A 24,705-nucleotide genomic window follows, 5' to 3' on the forward strand; every position below is an offset into this window, starting at 1 on the left:
CCTTACCGAATTATCGTATCATACATGCTCAAAATTGAATATTTTAAAATTTGGTGGGGGTGATCGAAAAATTTTGAAAGTTTCACAAATTGTAGATACTATTTAGATGTAAATGTGGATTTTTTTTAAATCATGGATGCGTATTTTCTTTATTTTTTTGCGTGTTGAAAATTTCAAAAAAATTTAGGAAAAAATTTGGGGTTGGGACACGTCGCTGATATTTTGGTTAAAAATGTATACCTTTAGGTACAACATATATTTTTTTCGGGGCCTGAAAGTGATGGCAATATTGTCTAAAATAAATAAAACTGAAAACAAACGTGTTTTTTCGGGCTCAAAAAACCTCGCGCCGGCTGAAGCTATCTCTCAGTGCTTGATTCACTGGCCGCACACAGTGGCGCTCTCTATCGGTAGCGCTTTCTACCTCGAGCTGATTGTAACTTTGTTGTGCAAGAGTCGTTGAAGTGGAAACACTGCTACGGAGATATATTTGGTGTTTCTATTCCGAATGGACCCTATCGAAGCAGCCGAAGAACAATAGAAATGGAAATGACGCAAAAGAAAGGAAAATTGTCAACTTTGGCAAAGAATTGTTTGAAGGGGCCTCACCTTCAGGGCAATAAAATGGTGGATAAACTGTGTAAAAAACACGTTTGTTTTCAGTTTTATTTATTTTTGACAATGTTGCCATCACTTTCAGGCCCCGAAAAAAATATATGTTGTACCTAAGGGTATAACAAATTTTTAACCAAAAAATCAGCGACGTGTCCCCCCAAAAATTTTTTCCTACAATTTTTTGAAATTTTCAATACGCAAAAAAATAAAGAAAATACGCATCGATGATTTTGAAAAAAAATCCACATTTACATCTAAATAGTACCTACAATCTGTGAAACTTTCAAAATTTTTCGATCACCCCCACCACAATTTAAAAAAAAAATCAATTTTGAGAATGTATGATACGATAATTCGGTAAGGGGGGGGGTCAAAATTTTTTTGAGGTAGTTTTAGGTCAAGGATAACCTTTTGGGTCAATAGCAACCCAATTTGGATCAAGCGCTGATTTCACTATCTTATTAGGAAAGACCCTTTGTTTCAGTATATTTTGCAAATGAAACTGCGTAATAACTTATTTTTCTTAGGTGATCGCCATTGCCCATTTCTCCCCTATTCACCTCCACTCTCTATGACCTTCTACCAATGTTCAGGTGGCACTTCAATACCTCGCCTGTAGAACTGTTTTGGTTCTGACTGAAAGAAATCTGTTAGCCATTGATCAAGAGAAGCTTTTCTGTTCTGTTCTTTCAGCAATTGCATCATTCCCCTACCTGTACAAATTAGTCTCGCAGTTTCTGCTGCACTGGATGCTCGGTTAAACTCGAAGAGTAAAATATTACGGAAATGATCATTTTTCTGTACTTGACATTCCATATTAGTGTGTCTGAAATATATATACAATAATACGTTCATAGTCAAGAAAACCTGTGTTCGGGATGTGAGTATGTGTAGAATGAATCATATCGGGATGTGAATCGGAATTATATCGGGATGTGAGTATGTGTAGAATGAATCAACAGTCTGTTGCTTTACAATAGAATATTTAAATTATAGCAAACAGTCAAGCTATTGCCTCAAATCTTTTAAACCGATATCGGAAGTTAAATGAAAACACAAAAAGCTGGAACTAAAATTTAACTTTATGGAATCTTTTAGCTGCAAAGGTTTCTACAATGTGCTCAAAAGATAGCTTTGAACATTGGCGTATTTAGGGGGCTTCCGGGCTTAAGCCCCTCCGAAATCTTACTTACTATAGTAAAGTATATGAAATATCTTGCAGAATTTTCACATTTTCAGGCAAAGCCCCCTCCCCCCCGAAAGTTAGCAAAGCCCCTCCCGAAACAAAATCGTAAGTACGCCCCTGCTTTGAACCTAACGTATGCTCTATAGATATGATCCTAAGGTTGGTCAGTCGTTGTACTGTTAAGTTTCTGAGGTAGTTTTTTTTAATGATCTTTAGTTTGCTAAAACATCTTTCCTTGTTTTATAGTGAAAATAAATTTCTGCCCAGTTTTGCGGCCTGCAATCGGGCGCCCGGCGCACAAGTCCCGTTTGCCCCTTCCCCCTTAGTTACGTCACTGCTTGTTAAATTTTATATTTTCTCATTTACAGCAATCACTTTTGTACTACTACATTAAACTTTGTATCAGGAGGACCCTAGTAACAAGTGTTGCCTCCAAGTTTCAAAAAATACTTCTGTATACAACAAAAACGGGAGAACGGCGAGTTTCCCTTGTATGTGTGTTTTGAAAAAGCAAGTCCTTTTCGAAATATTTTTCTGAGTACAGCCTATACCGTTTCCGGTAAGAAAGAAAAAGTTTAATTTGCCAATTTAGACTACCATAAATTATTACATACAATCTATTCAATGTACTAGTAACTTAATAGTATGAACATACCTAACTACGCGTGTATATAACTTCAATTTCCAGTAGGTGAAAACTACATTACATACAGTCACCTCTGTTGCAGGGAAACTAATTGGAAAAATCAGATTAGCAACACAGCTCTAATTTGAGACTCCCGTGCGTAATGAGGTTACTTAATGCCACTAAGAAATGGTGTCTAAGCAAAACGTTGTCGTTTGATACACTGGCCATCTTGGTCTCCCGATATAACTCTATATAATTTCTTTCTATGAGCCTCTCTTAAAGATACTATCTAGCAGAAAAGAGTTGAGTTGTATTGATGATCTCTGAGAATGCATTATTGAAGCTTTCGATCCAATAACACTTGTCATTCTACAAAATATGTGAGTGGAATTGGACTATCGTTTGGACACTTTCATTGCTACGCATTTAGAGATAGATTGAGTACATTATATTACAAAACTTTCACTTGTGGCAAACATTTGAGAAACGTAAGTGCTTTTGCTCCATATCGTGAAATCATTTCGCAGTTTTCATTTTATCTGACTAGGAAAGGACATGAATATGTCATCTGTATATCCCAATCAAACCTAATCCATTCTATAAACGTAACAAAGATATGTTCATGCACAAAAAATTAGGTGCCATGTACAACGGAGTAAGTCTCTGAAGCCCTCTTAATATAAAGAAAATCGTAGACTCGCAGTGAAATAACAATTTTATGAACACTGTTCATTGGAAAGTCATGGTTTATAGTTCATTCTCATCATCATGAAACAAGCTTTTGAGAGGTACTATGTATTGGGGTCCATAATGTACTTGAACAAAGAAAATTGGGAGAATGTCGGGAAAATTCCCTCCTGAGATCCCTCCCATCAACTTTGGGCCCCTCTGGACTGGCCCCGGGTAAAAGTACACATCCCCAATGTATCTCAAAAAATACTATAGGGGACAAGAAATGGGTGTACCAAGTTTTGTATTGATGGGCGGGATAGATATGAGGGAAAAGCTTGTATAACAATACACATTTTTCCTCATATCTGTTCCGTATATCAATACAAAACTTAGTACACTCATTTCCTAACTCCTGTAGTAATTTTAGAGATACATTTGGATTGTGTGATTTTACGTGGGACCACTCCAGAGGGGTCCAAAGTTGATGGGAGGGATTTCTGGAGGGAATTTTCTCGACATTCTCCCAATTTTCCCTGCTCAAGTAAGTTATGGGCCCCAATACATAGCACCTCTGGAAAGCCCGTTTCATATTGAAGAAAATGAACTACGAACCATGACTTTCCAATGAACAGTGGTGGTACAATAGCTATTTCACTGCGGATCTAAGATTTTCGTTATACTAACAGGGTTAATGGGCCCAAGGACTTATTCCATTGTCCATGGCACCTATTTTTTGTGCATGGACGTATTATCGTTATGTTTATCGAATGGACTAGGTTTGATTAGGATGTCCGGATGACATGTCCATGCCCTTTCCTTGTGAGTATATTTTATTTGTGGACATCTTGTATACATGGTGCTCTTATTTTGAGTAAACTATACATCATTCATGACCCCGTTATATGGTTACTTTTCAATTGTATAATATACTATCTTTCTTGTTATTTCACATTTCAGCATTAATTACATATCGTTGCAGATAGTTTAAGATTCGTGATAAACCGTTGCCACATATTTCTCCGCATAAAATGCACAACCCTCTCTAATACAATAAGCACTCTTTAATCCGGCATGTTCACTATCACAGCCGTGCCGGATTATAAAACGTTAATATAGTTTTGACGGGAAAACCAATGATAAATCATTGTCTATAAAAATGCAAACGATTAAAACATGTATTTTAAGATTTTACGCACATGCTGAACGTGTACACGATATAAATATCAGCAGACTTTAAAATAGTATAATAGTGTACAAAGGCTTACGCAGTTCTAGCAACAGCAGGATTTAAAATGTTCTTCTTATTTATAATTCACTAGAGTACAAAATTAAATTTTAACATTGAATATTATTATTCACTAAAATATTCTTGCGGTTCAATCGGTGCCGAATTATAAAATGTGCCGAACCCTACAGTGTCGAATTAAAGAGTGCTTATTGTAGCTTCTTCCAAAGTGTCCAAATAACAGTAGTTTTCAGGTTTAGACCAATCCGTGTTCCATGTAGGTAAGTTCCACAACTACAATTACTGGGCTCTTAGTGTAGACAATTCTGGTGCTAGAAATGAAAATTTGCATTAACGTAATTCGTTAACAGTGTGGTGTGGTATTTGTCATAATACCCTTCGTAGGCGTATACTCTTCGTGAAAGAATGAATGCGTGAAATGTACGTGCACATGATGGAAACTTTCATTCATCTCATTGTTGCAATTTAGAACGATGTAGACAACATACACTTAATGTATGATGGTACATCTCTTCGTTTTGCCGATTTCATGACAATTCTTTTCCAGGTCGCATTGTCGGACGCCGGGGAAATGTTGAGTGGTCACCACGAAGCTCAGACATTTACCTGTTGTATTTCTTTCTTTGGGAGCACTTAGAAAGAGTGTATGACAGAGAACCGCGTGATTTGTCATTTTGAAAGTAGTGATTAATGAGGAGAATGCGTCCGTGCTAATTAATATGTTACAACGATATATTACGAACGTTGGACTCTGCCTGCCATGTTGTGACTACTGTTGGTGCTCACCTCGAAATATAAAGTAAACAAGGACCATAGTACAATATGCAATTAAAAACTACAATGTAACTTTATTAATGACAGTTCTATTGTATACTAAAACAGGGACATAGTGGACCCTCTATTATGAGCACCATAGATATAAATATATATGCGTTATGAAATATCACAATATACCAGTAGTTCTTGTTAGTGGTAACATATAAATATATACAAGTCACAGTAAACATGTATACACATTTCATATTCGACGCATAATGATGTTTGACTTTTGCTTTTTAACAACATGGTGTATCTTCATACACATTAAATTTTATATTACGCCATATTTCCAGTATCGCTCGTGAAATTACCGTGAATTTATCGCCATCTCCATCAAGCCGTTTATGTTTTACGTTTTTCTTTTCATTATTTTTTAATTTAAGAAATATTATTTTACATGTACACACACAGCTGATAAACATCGTACACGTTCTAACATCGCTGAAGTCGGATAGAGAAAACATTAGAATCTAATATTTGTGTTGACGCGTCAACGTAATTCGTACAGAGTATTTTCTTTGTTGGTGTACCTGTTTTTGATTTTTGTATATTTATCTATCTATCTATCTATCTATCTATCTATCTATCTATCTATCTATCTATCTATCTATCTATCTATCTATCTATCTATCTATATCTATCTATCTATCTATCTATATATATATATATATATATATATATATATATATATATATATATATATATATATATATATATATATATTAGGGTGGTCCAAAAAATTCATTTTTGTGCTACAGCCTGGGGCACCCCCTAAGTTTTTTACATTCATCCATAGTGACTTTAGGGTAAAATTTTGGATTTCTACCTCAAAGGGAAGATGGTGCTCAACAACCCCATAATAGATCACATTTTCCCCATTATTTTGCCTTGTTATATATAGCATTTTTAAATAACATATCATAAACGTGAGACATTCCTTATTTATTCTATTACAAGATATACACATACAATTAGTGAGACATGGTTAAGGTTACTGTTTTTTTATTTACTCAAGTGTTCAATATTTAGGTATAAGCTCTATTATTAGGAATTATTAAATGGAACACTGGATTGTACATATATTGCTGTTATCTACGTTTACTTATTTAATGATTAAAATAAAGAATAATGTTTGCTAAATGCTAATTAGTCTTTTACATACTACATTTTTTTTATTTTTCGGAGTGGCCGATGGAGGGCAGGCGAATCATTAAAGAAATATATTGGAAAAACAGTTTTTTTTTTTTTGTTTTCGAAACTTTTAAAAATTTGAAAACGCTGTAAAATTTATGAAGAAGGAAGAAGAAGAAGAAAGTATTCTTGGTGGAGATTGGGGAAGAATAATAGGCACCTGGGACCAGAACCAATAAAGTTTCATGCAAAGACTGCGCTTAGCTTACTATTTATGTTCATGTGTTTGTGTTAGTGTTATACTAGTAAGTTAAACTGAGTCTGGGATAAAACTAAGTACGATTCAACATAGGTTTCGAAGTGATCTCAATGGTGTTTCGTTCTGAACTTGTTACAAAATGGCATCAACTCGCTCGAGCAACAAATTGTTCCTGATTGGTGTCCGTGACTTACAGCCGCTATTAAGGTTGAAACAGCTCCCAACTACGAAGCAGGTATTACAACGGTTCTATTATCATCTAAATGTATCATACAATAATTCGGTGCGAAATGCGAGCCAGGCGACAACCAGAGAATTGATGATGTTGTGGTCTAAGGCTGCAATTCCCACAACTCTGAAGAAACATGTAGTTGAAAAAATAGAAAAAATCCATTGCAATTGGTTGCTGCTGAAGAAAAACAAGGGGCGCACTTCTAAAGCCCAGCGCAGTAGGGAGTTGAAGTTTGTAAAGTTATTGGAGCCACTCTTTGATATCGCCCACGCTGATGCCTTGACGGTTATGAAAATAAAGGAAGATTGTGATTTTCTAATAGACCAACGGGGGAATCGTAAGATGTTTCTGGCTGCAGAAGACAAGGCACTTGTACAAAAGCAGGAGCGAGCTCTTCAGCGACGAAACAAAGAAGAAGCACGCAGACAAAGAGCAATTGCTTCAACATCATCATCAGCAGGAGCTTCCAATATTTGCTTTACAGATGAAGAAGAAAACTCCGAAAATTCTTCCAGTTCGGATGAGGAATTTAAACCAGCTGGATGTCTAAGCCGGAAACGACAAAAACGGACGGAAAAGGTCACAACACCCAAGATCTTCACTCAGTTAGTAACAGACTCTCTGGATCGAAATAAAACATCTGATCGCCAAGCAGTCCGGTTAATGGTCCCGATAGCAGCAGCTCTTGGTTGCGACCCTAGATCCCTTCCCTTTCACGAAGCTTAGTCCGCAGGGAGCGAAAGAAATCCAGAGAAAAGAGAGCGGATTCCCTGAAGAGAGAATTTTCTCCGGAATATCCTCTCGTGATTCACTGGGATGGGAAAATTCTACCTGAAATTTTCGGTGGAAGAAAAGTTGACCGTCTGACAGTACTTGTTTCTGGCGATGGTCACGAGAAGCTTCTTGGTGTGCCAAAATTGTATTTAGGGACAGGGCAGAATCAAGCCAAGATCGTTCATGACCTTATCACACAGTGGAACTTAATCGACAAAGTGCAGGCCATGATTTTCGACACCACCCCTGTGAACACAGGTCATATCAATGGAGTAGGAGTTCTTCTTGAACACAGGATTGGTAAAGAGCTTCTGTGGTTAGCTTGTCGTCACCACGTGATGGAATTGATTTTGGCGAAAGTCTTCACCCTGTGTTATGGTTGCTCGAATTCACCTGACATTTTTATCTTCAAGAGATTCAAGGCGGTTTGGGATCAGGTACAGAGAGACAATTTTCGGCCATTGGAAATCAAGAAGGAAAGTGAAATTTTAATGGTCTCAACTGTAGACTTCTTGAGGAAAACTATCAAAAGGGAATTGCAACCCAGAGACGATTATCAAGAACTCATCGAGCTTACGATGCTTGTTCTAGGATCTCCCCCTAACAAGATTCATTGGAGAGCTCCAGGGCCAGTTCTCCACGCTCGGTGGATGGCGAAGTTAATCTACGCAATGAAAATCTTCCTTTTTTGAGATCAGCGTGATGTGTTCAAGCTGACGAAGAAGGAGGAAACCCAACGTGAGCGTTTCGTACTTTTCGGAGCCCTTCTCTACACCAAGGTATGGATACAAGCTCCACTAGCAGCTGAAGCTCCTGTTGGAGATCTGAGCTTCTGGATCAAGTTGCAGAAATATCAAGATATCGATAATGAGATCAGTATCGCCGCAAGAAAAGTCTTCGAACGTCATTTATGTTACCTTTCCGATGAATTGGTAGGTCTCGCCTTGTTCTCAGACAAAGTTACAGCAGAAGAGAAAAACAAAATTGTCCAAGGAATGACAACTGAGCCCAGAGAGAGGAACGTGAGAGGTGGTGCGAACTTACTCAAAGAAGGAGTAAGTCTCGGAGATTTTGCAACCAGCCGGACGGCAAAACTTCTCTGCAGCTTACAGATTAGAGATGAATTTCTTAACCTTCCGCCGGGTGAATGGAAGAAGAACCAAGACTATCTTGAAGGCAAAGAGCGAGTGAAACAACTTCGAGTCGTGAATGACACCGCAGAAAGAGGGATCAAGCTCTTCGAGGAGTTTAATAATCTCTTAACAAACGACGAAGAAGATAAACAGTTTCTCCTGCAAGTTGTTGAGGCAAATCGGAAAACAGTTCCGACACAGACAACTAAGAAGTCCGCCATAGATGCCTTGCAATTGTGAATTGGTCACTGTGCTACTCTTAAACATTCACTGTTTTATCAGGATAAGATAGACATAAAATATTTTGTTTCAGTTTTCTTTGTTGTTTATTACTTTGCGCATTTATTTTTTATTTTGCACTTTTAACTGAGTTCATCCTATGAAACCGGTCTTTCTATAATCCACCATGGAGGACGTCACTTGTGTTTGCTATACTTTCCATGTTTGTATACACCGGTATACATGTGTCTAAATATAGTATGTAAATTGTTCAAATGTAATTGTATGTACATGCTTCTCTAATTTATCTCGTTTCTAAATAAAAAATAATAGCATGTAAAAAGTTAACTTTTTTACAATTAAAATTTCTATAGGTTCATAAAAATACAGTAAAGCCTCGATTATCCGACACAGTTTCAGGCTATTTCTCAGCTTCTATTCAACCGATATACTTTAAACTGTAAGGAACAAAACTAGATAGCAGTAGAAGCTTACCCTCCAAATTTGATACATATCGGTTGAATAGGCTCTAGGAAATAGCCCGAAAACTACCAGATAGCCGAGGTCCTACCGTATTTTTAAAGTAAAAGATGGTTGAGCACCATCTTCCAGTGGGACTAGGAAGCTGAAATTCTACCAAAATAATACTAACATTGGAAGTAAAAAAATTAGAGGGTGCCGCAGTCTCCTGCACAAATTTCGTTTTCGGCCATATGTTTCTGGACCACCCTAATATATATATATATATATATATATATATATATATATATATATATATATATACGAGGGGTAATCAGGAAGAAAGGTTACAAAGCTTGCAATGAAACTTGTATATACCTATATTATTTCATACAACAAATAATACAGACATTAGGTTATTTTTAGACATAGTTTCGATATCGGTTCAGACACTTGTCGCATCGTGGTATAAGTTTGAAAATTCCCTCTTGGTAAAAATCCTGTCTTTGCTTCTTCAGTGATGTTGTCACGAAGTGTTTCACCTCCTCGATTGAAGCGAAGTGATAGCCCCATAGGTGCTCATTCAAGTGCAGGAACAGGTGAAAGTCGCTTTCAGCGAGGTACGGGCTGAAGGGAGGTGGTTGATAATGTCCCGGCGAAACTGCTTGAACAGTGTGGTGGTCGGCTACTGCGCTTCTCGTCGCTGACGTTTTCTCTACCAGCCACGAACGTTCGACATTATTCTGCGACATATTGACGAGACAGTACAATTCTCTCTGTAAACCTCTACCTGCTGCCGATGAATTTCAGCCGCGGTTACATGTTTCGCCCACAAAAATCGAATAATTAAGCGGATTTTTTCGCGAGACCAGTTTTCCAAACGAGTTGCCATTTGTGTTTACGTACAACTAGCGCCGTAGGTGACAGGTGGCTCAAACCATGCACAGTTGCCAACTCCATCTCATTCCTCTATAACAGACGAAACTCCACAAATATCGGCTTTGTAAACTTAGTTTCTGATCACTTCTCGTACATATACACTCTGGTAAACACACTAAAGAGGACCACTCGAAACATATTTATAAATTAATCTATGCTGATAGTTGACCCCCCTCCCTGGTAGAAGCATAACTTAAAAAATTGCAAGTCTAAAGAGCTATTTTGTAATTTTACTTTCCAAATGTGGTAATTTTATCTGTAAGCTAGGTTTATATCTATCTATTAAAATGCTACAATAGCAATAAAAAGCTTTTTTTTGTGACTGGCCGGTCCGGCTAGAACCCTGTTAGAGGGTTACGCCCTCTCTTAGGGAACTGAAATATGAAAAAAGTAGATGTGGGTGATTTTGAGAGGGTCTACGAGTCCTTTATTAAATCTTGTTCCAATTATGAGAGACGTCAATTTCTTTATGCTTTGATCTAATAACTGTTTGTAACAATTGCTTTCTTATTTTTTTATTTTTTTCACCAAATTTCATTTCCATATGTGGTAATTTTATCTGTAAGAATTTTGGAATTAATTCCTGGTAGAAGCATAACTTAAAGAATTGCAAGTGATAGTTGAAATGGTCACAGCATTATATACTCTCTCTCTCTGCACCAAACTATGTGAGATTTGAATCTTAAAAATATTTTTAGGTTTAACGAAAATGTCTATTACAACCACAAACGCTTTTAACTTTAAAAAATATATAGATATATTTTAATGTGAAAAATGTTTTATGCTTTAACCAAAAAACATTCTACCTTCGACACATATCGGATATTTATAGTCAAGGTTAAAGTCGCCGTTACTCGGGAAGATTTTAACGGATTACTCGTTAACGACCTTCACCGAGACAATGATTTTAATTATTTATTGCAGCAAAAATGTTCAAAAATATGCTTATGTTCAAAATTATCATGTGGAGTAACGAACGGACGAACTAACGGACATAGTCTACTAATAAATACAATCTTGTATGACCCATTAGTGTGATCCTAATAATTATTTTCCGTTATTTGATAAATCAGGCAGTAGCAGTTCTGTAGGTAATATTTCTTTACGGTGAAACAAAAATTCACTTGGTATTAGTTGTGAAATATTTTATAGGTATATTCCGTAAGGTTTTATAATTACACTATTAGTGTGCCACAAACTGAAAAGATTGGAGAGCACTGACTTAGAAGTGCGGTTTCTTAAAAAAACTCTAATCTTAACTATATTTAAAAGTATATACATCAACTGACATATAATAAAGGGGTACTTCCGGTTGACGTGAAAAGTTGAAATTTGGCATGGTTGTAGCTTTTCGGGATTAACCCACAGGAAAATTGCCAAAAGTGAATATTTTTTAGTTTTTAAGGGGTCTAAAGGGGAATGAAGAAATTCCCAAATTATTTAAATGGAAGTTTCCTTGGGATACAAAATCTTATCTCTTAGATAGTTGAAATACGAAAAGAAACTTGAAATTTGCTAGAATTGTAGGTTTTAGAGGTGTTAGGTCGTAGGCCGAGTAAACGCGGGATTCAGAGAGCAAAGCCCCCTAGCTGGGCCAAATTCAGGAAATGTTAAGAGCAAATGCACGAAATTCATGAAAAAGCTGGTACATAAAAGACACGAGGCCAGAGGCCGAGCAAACGGGGGGTCTGGAAGCTCAGCTCCCGGCTAGTCAAAGGCTAGTTTTCTATATAAAATCAGATTGAGGCATTAACTTGTTAGGTTTCGCACAGTTTTCAAAATGTTTTATAGATAATAGTAATGAATTATTTTTCTGTTTTTTAGCGCTTTTATTGAAGTCGGTTAATATTATTTTTTAAAATTTTTTATTAGGGGTCTACTTAATAGTTAAGATATAGATGTTTGGTAATTCTAATAAACACTAAATATTTGTGAGCGTTATTTTTCTTAACCTCTTAGAAAAGAGAACCATCACCCGGCTGGTTCTGTAACCGAGGTGTTTTTCAGTCTATATAGAGTGGTGGGTTGGATCTTGCATAAGGATCTGTGCACCCACCAACTACAACGATTTCAAGTCCATGAAAATAAGTGATCCCGTCCTTAATTATTTTGATGTTGGATATGGATGTGAAGCAAGAAATCAATCAATCAATAACCGGTACTGTCCTATCCGCGTTGCTTTATGAGATCACTGAAGTAAAGCACTACAATATCCTAAAATGAAATGAAATCTTTAAGTTTTACGTCACACGGTTATACCGGCTAGGCTAAAGGAGACGTTGATGATGCGAAATGAATGAAATAGTGGAATGAAGAAAGTAGGACGAGACGGGAGAACCCCGAGAAAACCCACACACACACTATTTGTCCACCACAAAGCTCACTTGGTGCGAGCTGGGATCGAACCAAGGACCCCATACACGGGATGTGTACTCTCTAATACAGCCACCGCGGCCCCGTGTTCGAAAATAACTCGGATGAGTCATCGATCATTAGGGAAAAGCTTACGGTATTGGCAGCGTGGCGTTCATCCACCATTGTGAGGCCATTGCTACATACGGGAAGAAAAGTAGCAAATGGCAATTTGATTCCGATCATATGTCGCCCCAGTGGCAGCGGTTGGACGTTAAAAGTGGGAGGGCAAGACATGATCTGAACAATTGTATATCAATGTTAGATTTTCTGATTGTAACACTGTTTGATGAAAGGTTGTATAACTAATATTAATAGGATACTATCTTTTTCACGTAAAATACCGCATATCGTATTTCTATTTTATTAAGTAAATTCATAAGAGCAATACAGGTAGGTATTAACCCTTTATACTCTTAAACAACGAAAGTGTAAAAAGAGATCTGAGTTCTTGCTCATGAACATCTTAAAATTCTGTCTGAAAAATTGTGTGATTAGATTATGTAATAAATTTGCAAAACAAATAAATGAAAGGGACAATATTAATCATAGTAATGAATAATGACGCTTGTTTTGCAGAAGTTATATTGAAACTAGGAATTAATGAATAACTTATACTTTTTAATTCCACGCATGCCATTAAATGAATGATTTTACTCTTAGAAAATGAAATACAGTAAGTACTGCAAGCATATGCTATGACATTTAAAGAAATATGCAACTGCAATATTAATTGCTTTGAATTGCAATTAAAACGCAATTCCTGTAGTTTTCTTAACTCCACGCGAAGACAAATAACCAATACGTACTCACGCAACGGCAAATATATGGCACCATTTTTTCTATGAAACAGTAATGCAATACAAAACCTTTATCAGGGTCCACATTCTGGAAAATAAGTGAAAGTCAGGGAAAGGTCAGGAAGTAAAAATGTATCAGGTGAAGTCAGGGAAATGACAGATTGGTCAGGGAAAGTCAGGGAGAAATCGATTTAGGTCCATTGTTCAATTACTGAATTTATGAAATAGGGTTGATTTCTTTACTGTTAATGAATGCAAAATCTGGTGTTCTCAATGATGATATTGAGGGAGTCAGTGTTCTCTGATATAGTTGTTGAAACTAATTTTCTGCAGGGAACACATCTAACTGCATCCTGGCATATTTGCTCAAAAGGGTAGACGCTGTTCTAGAAGAATTGCATGGTGTCAAGAGGATATCTGGACAAGTGGCTGAGAACGCGAAGAAATAGTATCTCCAGCTCACAGTGAAAGCTCAGACTGAAGAATTTAAGGAACACTCGAGTGAATTCATAGCCAATGACAGAGATTGTATTGGACTTGATGAGTTTTTTACTTAGTCTTAGGAAATGGGAAGAACTTCGTTGACTCATGGTCAGTTATGAAATGTGTTTTATCTTCTTTCACGGAAACGCATTTTTTGAAAGTGGTTTCACAATAAACAAGAGGAATCTCTGGTGGCTCAACGGATCATATGTGATTCTGTGATGAGAATAGGTGCACCATCAGGATTAATAATTACAAGAGGTATGACAAAGTCAGTGAGAAGTTCAATGAGACAATATCAGGTGTATTTGGAAAAGAAAAGAGAAACAAATGCTGGAGACGAGAAAAGGAGGGGGAAACGGAAGATTCAGCAACAACTAAAGGTGTTGGAGGAAGAAGAAAAGAAAATTAAACTGCGGAGACAACAAGAAGGATATTCAGATCAATGAGAAGAAAACTATGCGAGAAAGTATGAAAACAAATTTCTAAATGGGTTGCATTTAACAACTGCACCAGCAAAAGTATGTGTTACATAATGTGTGTGCATGTGTTTTTTTAATAATGAGTAAAATCATTACTATAGGCATATGAACTGTTTATTACTATAGGCAATATTATAATATTGTAATTGGTATTAATGTGTATTTTTTTCATATCTTAAGTACTCTGTATATTGTACACTTTCGTTTATAACTTTACAATTTGTGTAATATGTAGGCCTAATCAATATCGGCCTAATGCACATGTTTGTAAATTTACATTCTTTTGGGAAGAAAATTGAAAAAAGAAAGAAACAGAAGCGGAAGAGAACAAGGCCAACTATTGGGAGTGTAGAGGCTGGAGTTTCTTCCTTTTTTCTATATTTTTAAGTTATTCAGGGGTCAGGGAAATCTGGAACTTTCGTCATGGAAAGTCAGGGAAAAGTCGATTTTTTCCCCAAATTGTGTGAACACCCTGTTTACTTTTCCAAAAAAACTATATAAATTAGGGCGTCACTTCAAAAAAGTGGGGGGGCAACTGCCCCCTCTAGCCCCCCCTAATCGCCGCCCATGTGTCGCCCAATGTAAAAACAGCAGTTGGTTGGCTTAACACCTTCAGAATTCGTGTCGAGAGTTTAGAAAGCGATTTGCTTAATTTAGAAATCAGTTACTCGTTAACAACTTTGACCAGTATTTCTATAATAATTTCATGTTTTACATTACTCTTACACAGAGGATGATTCTTTTCCATTGGAACAACTTTCAAACAGCGACACCTGTCCAACCGAGATTCACAGAGCAACAAAACTGTACGCACACGTAAATCCGTTTCTCAGCTGTTGAGAAGTAGAATAAACATGTTGTAGTGGGAAAATGCCAGCGAGGGAACAAGAAAATGCTTTTTGGAAGTGAATGAACGTGTTGTAGTGGGAAAATGTCGCCGAGAGAAAAAGAAAATGCTTTCTGGAAGTGAATGAACGTGTTGTAGTGAGGAAAATTCCACCGAAAATGCTTTGGGAAGTACGTCATAGTAATCTTCCATGCAAACTTAAACGTTTTTCTGCAAAGTTGCAATAACAGTTGCTTTGTAACCAATGCTAGTGTTCTATAGTTAAACGTAATTCATACCAGCCTCCTTCACAACTCATGTCAATAACAAAATCACGGTCAAAATCGTTTACGATTGAATATTACGGAGCGAAAGTGTAAGAGCACAAGTTTGTACGAATTGCACTTAGCTTGTAACCGCTAATAATTTCTTATTGCAATGGACAAAACGTGGATCAAGGTAAGTTTAGCCATCACCTGCAAAATTCATGAACAAAAGATACAATTTGTTTGTAAATACAATGTAAATTTCTCGAATTTTTTAATGGTTGTTGCTGGCTTTTGCTACAGAGGGAAGTTCCAGATTTGTAAGTTCGAAAGAAATGTGAAATTTAATGTTGCTTTTTACGAAGTACATATCCTATTCAAACAAACGAAATACAGCATTAACTTACATTGTGTTGGTACCCATCATTTGGCACTGCACGAAGACAAAGGTTTAAGTCACGTAGTTAAAAGATCGTTGGTTCTGTACCGATGCATGGCAGCTGCATCGGATATTCATCTTATTCCATTCGAGTATATTCCAGTTAAGATGTTTAATGGATTATCTGTTCTAGAACTTCTCAAACGGCGCCTTTCATTTTCAGTTTCGCACATTAAAGGACTTCTGGAAAGTCTGCAAACAGGAGTGAAACAAGACGCTTCTGGTGCAGTTACAACGAAGTCTGCTGCAGTGGAAATTGCGGTGTTATGCAATAACCTGTACCGTTGACCATCACAACGACCATGATCAACGGTGGCGGTCTCGAACGTGTGTTTGGTAATCAACAACTTCAATCTATTTCGTTAAAAACGGATCAGAATTTGTAGTACAGTATTTTCGGATATATTCTTTGAGTTTCGATTACCTCTTTTCTTTGAATTTAGTCAACTAATGTTTGTAATTGGTAAAGCTTAACGTAATAACTTGGATTGTATTCTCTATTCTTTTGTGTATAGTTTAATTCTGTTTATTTATGCTACACAGACGAGCAAACATTATTCCCAATATTAACAAAAAGAAATGATGATACCTGGCTGACTTTCAACCATTAAAAAAACCTCAAGCATTAGCCTACGCATATGAGCGTTTTTAATACCTCATCAAATATTTACTTTTAAAACATTTTACCAGCTAGATTGGCAGGGACAATTAAGAAGATTAATTGGCTGTTGTCATTACATGAAGAAGTGCACTGGGGGAAGGGATAATATGATCTCTGAAAAACATCAAAAAACAAACACATCTCTTGTTACTTTTATAACGTTGTTTCTGTTTTTCAACAATTAGTGTTTTACAAAATGACTCTATGATCTTTATAGAGGCCCAAATATACGTAACGTAAACAGTAAAACTTCTGTTATTTGTCACACATCATAGTGGATATTATGAGGGAAATTCTATAGTAAAACTTGTCTATATAAGAGACGTTAATTAAAATAAGGTCATATATTCATACAAGGATGGCAAAACACAATATGTCATTTTTCGACCATTTTCTGCCTTTTTAATCTAGTCAGGGGTAAAAAAGTAAAGGGAAACGCGAGTGGACCCCATTCTTCCACTTCCAAAAATATATATGACGTCCCTCACTTCTTAAAAATAAAATGGCCAAAGATAGGCACGGAGGACGGCGTGACGTCATGCGTTCCCCTACTTTTTCATATCCACTTTTGTCCCTGACTCTAGTAGTTAGTCACTGAGATTTTCGATGGTAAGCCAATAAGTAATAAGTATGTAAGTCAATAAGTATGGCAAGTTTCATTTAGCTTTGCGCTGTTGAGAAGTAAAATGGGGGAAATTCATAGAAGACTTTCAGCACAATACGGGAGTAACGTTTTATTTTACAGCAAAGAGTTTACCAGTAAATTAAAAAGTTCTAAAACACTCTATTCTTACTCCGTCTTTCACACCTGTTCTACAGATTTGGATTTTTTGAATCCACTGGTAAACACTTCGTCGCGGTAAAACATCGACACCGTTTTGTGCCGATAACGTTTTATTTATTTCAGATCCTGGCACACGTTCAGACAACAAAGAATGGATTACGGAACGCTGTTCTGTAGTGGGGGAAACTGACAGTTTACTTCGCAACAGCGCAAAGCTAATTGAAGTGATAATGCTGAAACCTGCTACGAATGTAGACAAACAGGCCATCTCGGCTTGAGAGCACAGAGAGCTATACACACAACCTACAGACGATTCAAACAGGAGTCCACATGCTTATTGACTTACTTTTATAGATTTAAGTGAGCAACTACCGGAGCGAAAAGTCAGAAAATGGCCTAAAATGTGACTTGTCATGTTAGGTCATCTGCGTAAGACAATCACAAGAAAATCAATCACAAGACCAGCGTATATTGTACACAACTCCAGTGCTAATCCCATCTCGAACAAATTTGTCTTCCAGGTAGACCTCGACTTGCTTAGTTAACATCTGAAATAAACCTTTGATTTCCAAATCGTACAAAATAAATGTAGTTTCTATATATAGTACAAAAATATATAGAAATAAGCCGAGATGAACGAACACAGAAGCTCCCGACATGCAAAGCTGCGGAACACAATCTCTGTTGCTGAGCCGTGCCTGTCCCTAGCCGTGCTCGGCCATCAAATATAAGCGGTTTTTATCCCTCAGACAGTCGGCAACCTGTCCACCAAAAATTTTGTTCAGATCAGGTTAGTAGTTATCGAGGAAAAAGTATCACATATAAGTCGAGGCGAACGGGCCGAACCTGTTTTTGGCAAAATCTGGCCACCAAATATAGTGATATTTATTCCTTATACTTGTCCATAAAATTTGATTCAGGTCCGGGCAGTAGTTACTGAGAAACAAAGTATCACATACTGTACCCAAACACACATATATCTAAAAGCGTGGGAGACCCAGGTTCAATTCCCGGCGGGAGCTCATGTGGTTCGGTTTCCACGTTAATCAGTAGGTTCACATCTCATATAGCTTTGCTGCTGAAAGGGACGTTAAACTCTAATTCACTTCACCTCACCGCATACATCTGGAGTGAAGCAATTGAAACAATAAGCTTCCGTATGCCTACTCCCGGAACAACAATCTGTTAAACGTTAGTATAAGCGATAAGAAAGTCAATGGTTCGACAGGTGATTAGATATGTTGTAAAATGCAATGTGTACTTATAATGAAGTTTTAGTACAAGAAGACACTGTCTGTTTCGGTAAACTTACTAATATCTTTATTTTATTGATTGTAGTTATTGATGTTCAGTTTTAGCATAATTCTAATAAGGAATATAAAATTTCAGGCAGAATGTGGACTACTCTTAAATCATCAGGCTGGGGTTTGTGTGATTCAGTTTTAAAATACTGGAACCGCCTAATATTTTCAACTGGTATCACACACCATGATTACATCGCTACTAGATCATGAAACGAGGCAGCTTATGTGGAACATGCACCTGTTAAATGTGACAAGGAAAAAGATCTTTCTGAAACACGTAGAAAGGAAGGAAATGAACAGGCAGTTTAACAGTTGTAATTTCTCAGCAATTACTAACAGAACACAAGTTCATTAAAACTATTGTCTCCATTCAAAAGTGAGATATCACAGAAAGCTATTACAATAGCACACTGTTAAACCAACTGGATTGGCTATGCAAAAACACTGCGGCTATTAAAGTATAACCATTTAGGATTGTATATAACGTAATAAAACAGCTTCATGCTGGCGGGAAGTAGATAATAGGACGTTAATTTGTCCAACAGCCAGGGTAGCAGACGAGAATTCAAGGGGATGGATCAGGAAAGTAAATGTACTTTCCTGAAATCAATAGAGTAAGCGAAGATCGCCGTTATGGGAATATTCTGTTATCAATGTCAGGCCACTTGCCAGAAATTCATATAGCTCTTTGCACTACGATCCTAAGGTAACCCTTTCGTCTTATCTCAGCAATACTTTCTATCAATCAGTCTTTTTTTATTTCTCTCCCTCTTTTTCCTTTTGCCATACTTCCTTGTCTGTTCATCAGAACGTGCTGAATTATGCAATCTACTTACAAATAGGGCCTCATTCGTGCGTGAATATGTTTGTGAATTCAAGAAATTAGTCGAAACTTAAAGTAATTGTGCACTAATGCATGAAAACGAGAGGAAATAATACCAGCTACAGTATTGCATTATTGATAGTGTGTGAGAAAGCTTCTAACAGATTACATATCACATCTGGCATGCATTTATTAGGTAGTATTTTATTCAAGTATCAGTAGTGGCTGAAACGAATAAAATGAAACTCGACATATCAAAACCTAAAATAAATATTATTTTTTAAATACATTTTGAACAATCTTCAAAAGTTTATTATTGAATTCTCTTTGTCTATGTGTGTGTGTGTGTGTCTGTTATTTGCGATTTTTTCAATTTTGAGCCCTCCATTCAATAGGCTATCAAAAACTATCTCAAAGGAGATATGGAATTTTTCGCGTCACTCTTACAATTCCCGAGATATTGGCCAAAAAAATTCCCACTTTGGGAGATTTAAGAAACCATAACTCGGGAATTCTAAGTCATAATGATGTTGATCAATACATAAGAGGATGATGACCATTTTGGTACCGAATAGTAACCGGTGGCTACTGTCTAACTGGCCACCGTTCCCGAGATATTGGCCCAAAAAGTTCGGATTTCGGGAGATTTAAGGAGCCATGTCTCGGGAACCGTAAGTCATTGAGAGGTGATATTTTGCAAATTTTCCAATTTTGAGCATGTGTCTTCATAAAACAATGTATTGTAGAATATTTTAACAGAACTCCTAAACAAAAAAATGTGGACAAAATTAGTAATCAGGGAAATTATAAATGGATAGATATATTACAAGAACTGTTTCTTTCTAAGTTCGTTCTGGCAATGCTCTTGGAGCGTTCTCAACATGTTTTCATATAATAGTAGACTCTATGTAGAGGGTGGACCCTTTATCTTGATTTACTCTTCTAACTTTTAAAACTAATACACAAAAATGCTGAAATTTTGTACCATATAAACATCAGCAGAGGGTCATTGTATAGCGTACTTTCGTTACCAAAAGGTTATCAGTGTTGCCAACTCAGCATAAATATTTTTTCATATGACACTACTGCAGGTTATTACATATTTCAAAAAATGAAATCTTTGAGTTTTACGTCCCACGGTTATGTCGGTTAGGCTAAAGGGGACGGTGATTACGAGAAATGAATGAAATGGTGGAATGAATAAAGTGGGAGGAAACGGGAGAACCCCGAGAAAACCCACGTACACGGTGTTTGTCCACCACAAAGTTCACTTAGCGAGAGCAGGGTTTGAGCCCGGGACTCCATGCACCATAGGTGAACGCTCTACCACTGAGTCACCTCGGCCCTACACATTTCAAATCTACTACACTTGTCATGCAGTGTTGCAAGCTAAGAAGACTACAGCGTCATAAACATCGAACACAATCAAATTTTAGAGGATTCTATAATAGCGGTATTGAAAATTTCACTTTTTCCAAAGGATTTTATTTCGAAAAAGTGTTTAAGTTGGTATTATATCCAATTACGTAGATGGTTTTAAATAAACATAAAGATGATAATGCTGTTTACAACACTTCCATATCTCAAACCATTCGAATATTGCTTAAATTGGCGTATTTGTGAGAAATTTTTAAAACAACTTTTTATTTACTTTACTTCTATAACATAACAACAGCACTTTTGGTAGATGTAATTACAAAAAAAAAAAAACTTCCCGGAATTACATAATTTTAAGAAGTGTTGCAAACTTTAACAGTTTTTACTATACCTCCAGAGCAGTTTGAGATATCAATCTGCTGTAGACGGCGTTGTGATATTCACATGGATGCAGTACTTATATAAACACTTTCTTCAAAATAAAATCCTTTGAAAAAAAGTCAAATTTTCAATTCATTTTAATTGTGTCTCTACTTGTTGAAAATAAGTCATATGGCTACCGTAATATTCGACATTATGGTGCTTTGAATGTATATACATTGCTCTTTCTGTCTCATTTGCATCGATACTGTTATAGAATGCTCTAATATTTGATTGTTTTCGATCTTCATGATACTGTATAGTCTTCTTAGGTTACAACACTGCATGACAAGTGTAATATTGCATGTTTTCGATTTGCATGTAGATTTGAAATATGTAATTATAGCATTAGGCACTAAAGCGATTTTGATATGTATACCCCGTCTGTCGCATTTGCGTTATTACTGCTGTAATACAGGCTACCAAATTTGGGGGTATTTTTATTTTGTCCTTCCTGTATACCGTATTGTATATACACCTGAGTCAACCACCTGTAGTGATCATCTTGTAATGTCTTTACCATCACCACATTATTTACTTATTATTTACTTCAGCTCAATGAGATATATGGATTGGTGTGTGTCTTATTTTCAGTGGCGGATCTAGAAGGTAAAAATTGGGGGGCCAGCCAGAACCCAGACTGTGATAAATATATCATAAGTTTACTATACACTTTCAAAAATATATAAATAATAGCTTCAATTATTTTTGCCACCCAAAAAATTGGGGAGAAATTGGATCCCCGACCCAGGCCCGTATCCACGGGGATCTAGGAGGCCATCCTAGGCCCGTATCCATGAGGGAACAAGGGGGGACCGGGCCCCCTAAACTTTGGCTGGCCCCCATAAAATTTCACGGTAGGCTTGCAAATGAACTATGATATAGTGATGAAGTATAACATGATTGGGTCGACCCCCCTAAATTTTTGGGCTGGCTACGGGCCTGGGCCGCCCCCCTAAATTTTGCAGGTTCTCTAAAAGTTTCACGGTAGGTTTGCAAATGAACTATAATATGGTTCGTTCGGGCCCCCCAACTTCTACCGCCCCCCTACATTTTTGGGCTGGCTACTGGCCTGCCCTGACCCCGGGCTAAATCCGCCACTGCTCATTTGGCGACACTTTTCCCGTTAAACCTTAACAATATGGTATAATTTATTTACTTTCCTGGTATTTTATTTTATCTTTTATTTATTTATGATATTTTCATAAAGGAAATGAATACTCTTGAATGAAGTATTATAATTAAAGAAGCTTACAACCGGGTTCGACAAAATCAACAAAATGACAATCAATTTTCTCTTTTCTCATTACAGGATGAACGAAATCAAATCCTCACCACTAACTGCTGGCTGAATCAGGTTAGTACTACCAACGTATAGAAAACTAAGTATTTTCCCCTAAATATAGAATTGTTTTAGGAGAATTAATAAGCATAGGAGATGTGTTTGCGAGCTGAAAGGATTCAAAATGTGCACACGCGAGATCGCCCTAGTTTCTTTATATTTTATTTCTTCCCTGAAAAACATTGGAAGTATGTCTTGGAAATAGTTTATTATCCAAATAGTACTTAATAATCTTTTGATACGTTTTTAACTGCGCACACTGTTCTTCTCAACTCAAAATGCTAGTTTTAAAATAATACAACTTTCCACAGGTAGAAAAATTGAATATATCTATTAAAGCTACTAACGGTGGTTTACAATATAACATCAATATTTCACATCCATTTCCATATAACATACTCTAACACTGTTGCCACACTTGATACAATTGTACCAAATTCAGCCCTTTTTGTCATTCATCGGCCCGTTGATACCACGCTGGCATTTTCAGCCCTTTTTGTGAAAAAGTTGGTACAATTCTACCCAATTCAGCACCATTTAACAAATACTTGTCACATTTTCAAAAATGTCAGTAAGACTTTTCCCACATCACACGTTACTCATACTGTGTGATGTCATGAGGAGTGAACTCGAAGATGATTGATTTGTTTCTCGTTATATACGTATATATTTTTTTCATATATGGCCATAATACCGTTTTGATTTGTGGTCACTTTGAAATAGAGGCGCGTTTGGTTTCCTTGCAATACATACCGAAGATAATAACTGTTTTCTCTTAATTTGCGTCCTCTGTTATACTTCCTACGTGCGAGAAAAGTTTCATCTACTTCCACGGTTGTTTAGGATCCTCCCAGCGGCGTAGCAATAGGGTAGGCAGCGTAGGCATTGCCTACGGGCGCAGGACGTTTCGGTATATTAGGGGGAGCCCCAGGTTTTTAATAAAAAAAGAAAGAAATTATATAAATGGAGCCCTAAGTTTTCGTGGTCTTAATTTCCAAACATGGCATGAATAAAAATTTCTTCCCCCCTTTCTCGCAGTTTATTACATTTGCGTATCAAATGATTGACATTACTGTAAACTCGTCGAGGTTACAGCACTCAGGCACGTAGCCAAGGGGGGGGTCCGGGGGTCCGGTCACCCTCTTCGAGACCAGAAATGAAAAAAACTAAAGAAGGATAAAACGAAATGAAATGAGAAAAAGAAGAATCGGCGTTAAAATTTAAAAAAAAACTACAGAAAGCTTTTGGTTACTCTTTCTTATTAGGAGATTTGTATTACTTGCAATATATGGTGGCGAGGTGAGTGGGATATCCTGGAAGAGTCAGGGAATTTGAAATTTCCGGAAGTTACGCAATTCTTAGAATTTCTGCTACTAGTCAGGGAGATTTCAAGCTTCTGAAAGCATAATGCCGGTTCTGTAACAGCGTGGACATTTTTGATCATAATTTTTCGTCATCGCATCCTTGCAGTATCAAACATGTTATTTCAAAACCAATTTTCTACTATTCCTTTAACCTTTCGTTTGGAACAGACAGTAGTTGAAGGAATAAAAAAAAATATATGTGAAAAGAAAGTTCGTTAACATTTGATTCAACAGAGAAAGGAACGCAGATATTGTAAAATATTTTACAAGACATTATTGAGTTTGTACACTCATGTCCAAAATTATTGTCGCATGTCTATAAATATGTTGTTGTAAGAGTATAATTTGATAACGAATTCTCCCGGTATTTCTTATAATGTTTATATGTGTATAATCGGCAAAGATATGTAAGTGGCAAATTTTGTCAAAAGAGCAGTAAATAATAACAATAAAACAAAAATAAAACTTTCTTGTCCATTTAGCTACATTTCGTTGTACTCGCTCTAATTTTCGTATTTATAATTCTTTTCCTATCACAAACAGTCTATACATTTCCCGATTATACACATGGTATCAATATTAAAAGTACCCTGCAAAATCATTATCAAAT

The 24,705-nt window shown here is 36.7% G+C and overlaps 1 protein-coding gene across 1 annotated transcript in view; it reads left to right on the plus strand.

Annotated features, from left to right (window-relative positions):
• Nucleotides 1-24,705, plus strand: part of LOC145671082 (neuronal acetylcholine receptor subunit alpha-10-like) — a 1,484,349-nt gene that overhangs the window by 1,060,480 nt on the left and 399,164 nt on the right. The window contains exon 4 of the mRNA XM_081739825.1: nt 22,702-22,746. Within this exon, the coding sequence (XP_081595951.1) occupies nt 22,702-22,746 (45 nt within the window). The remainder of the gene's footprint in view (nt 1-22,701; nt 22,747-24,705) is intronic.

Source organism: Thermobia domestica, chromosome 15 (assembly GCF_964235325.1).
Source record: "Thermobia domestica chromosome 15, izTheDome1.hap1.1, whole genome shotgun sequence".
Classification (NCBI taxonomy): Eukaryota; Metazoa; Arthropoda; class Insecta; order Zygentoma; family Lepismatidae; genus Thermobia; species Thermobia domestica.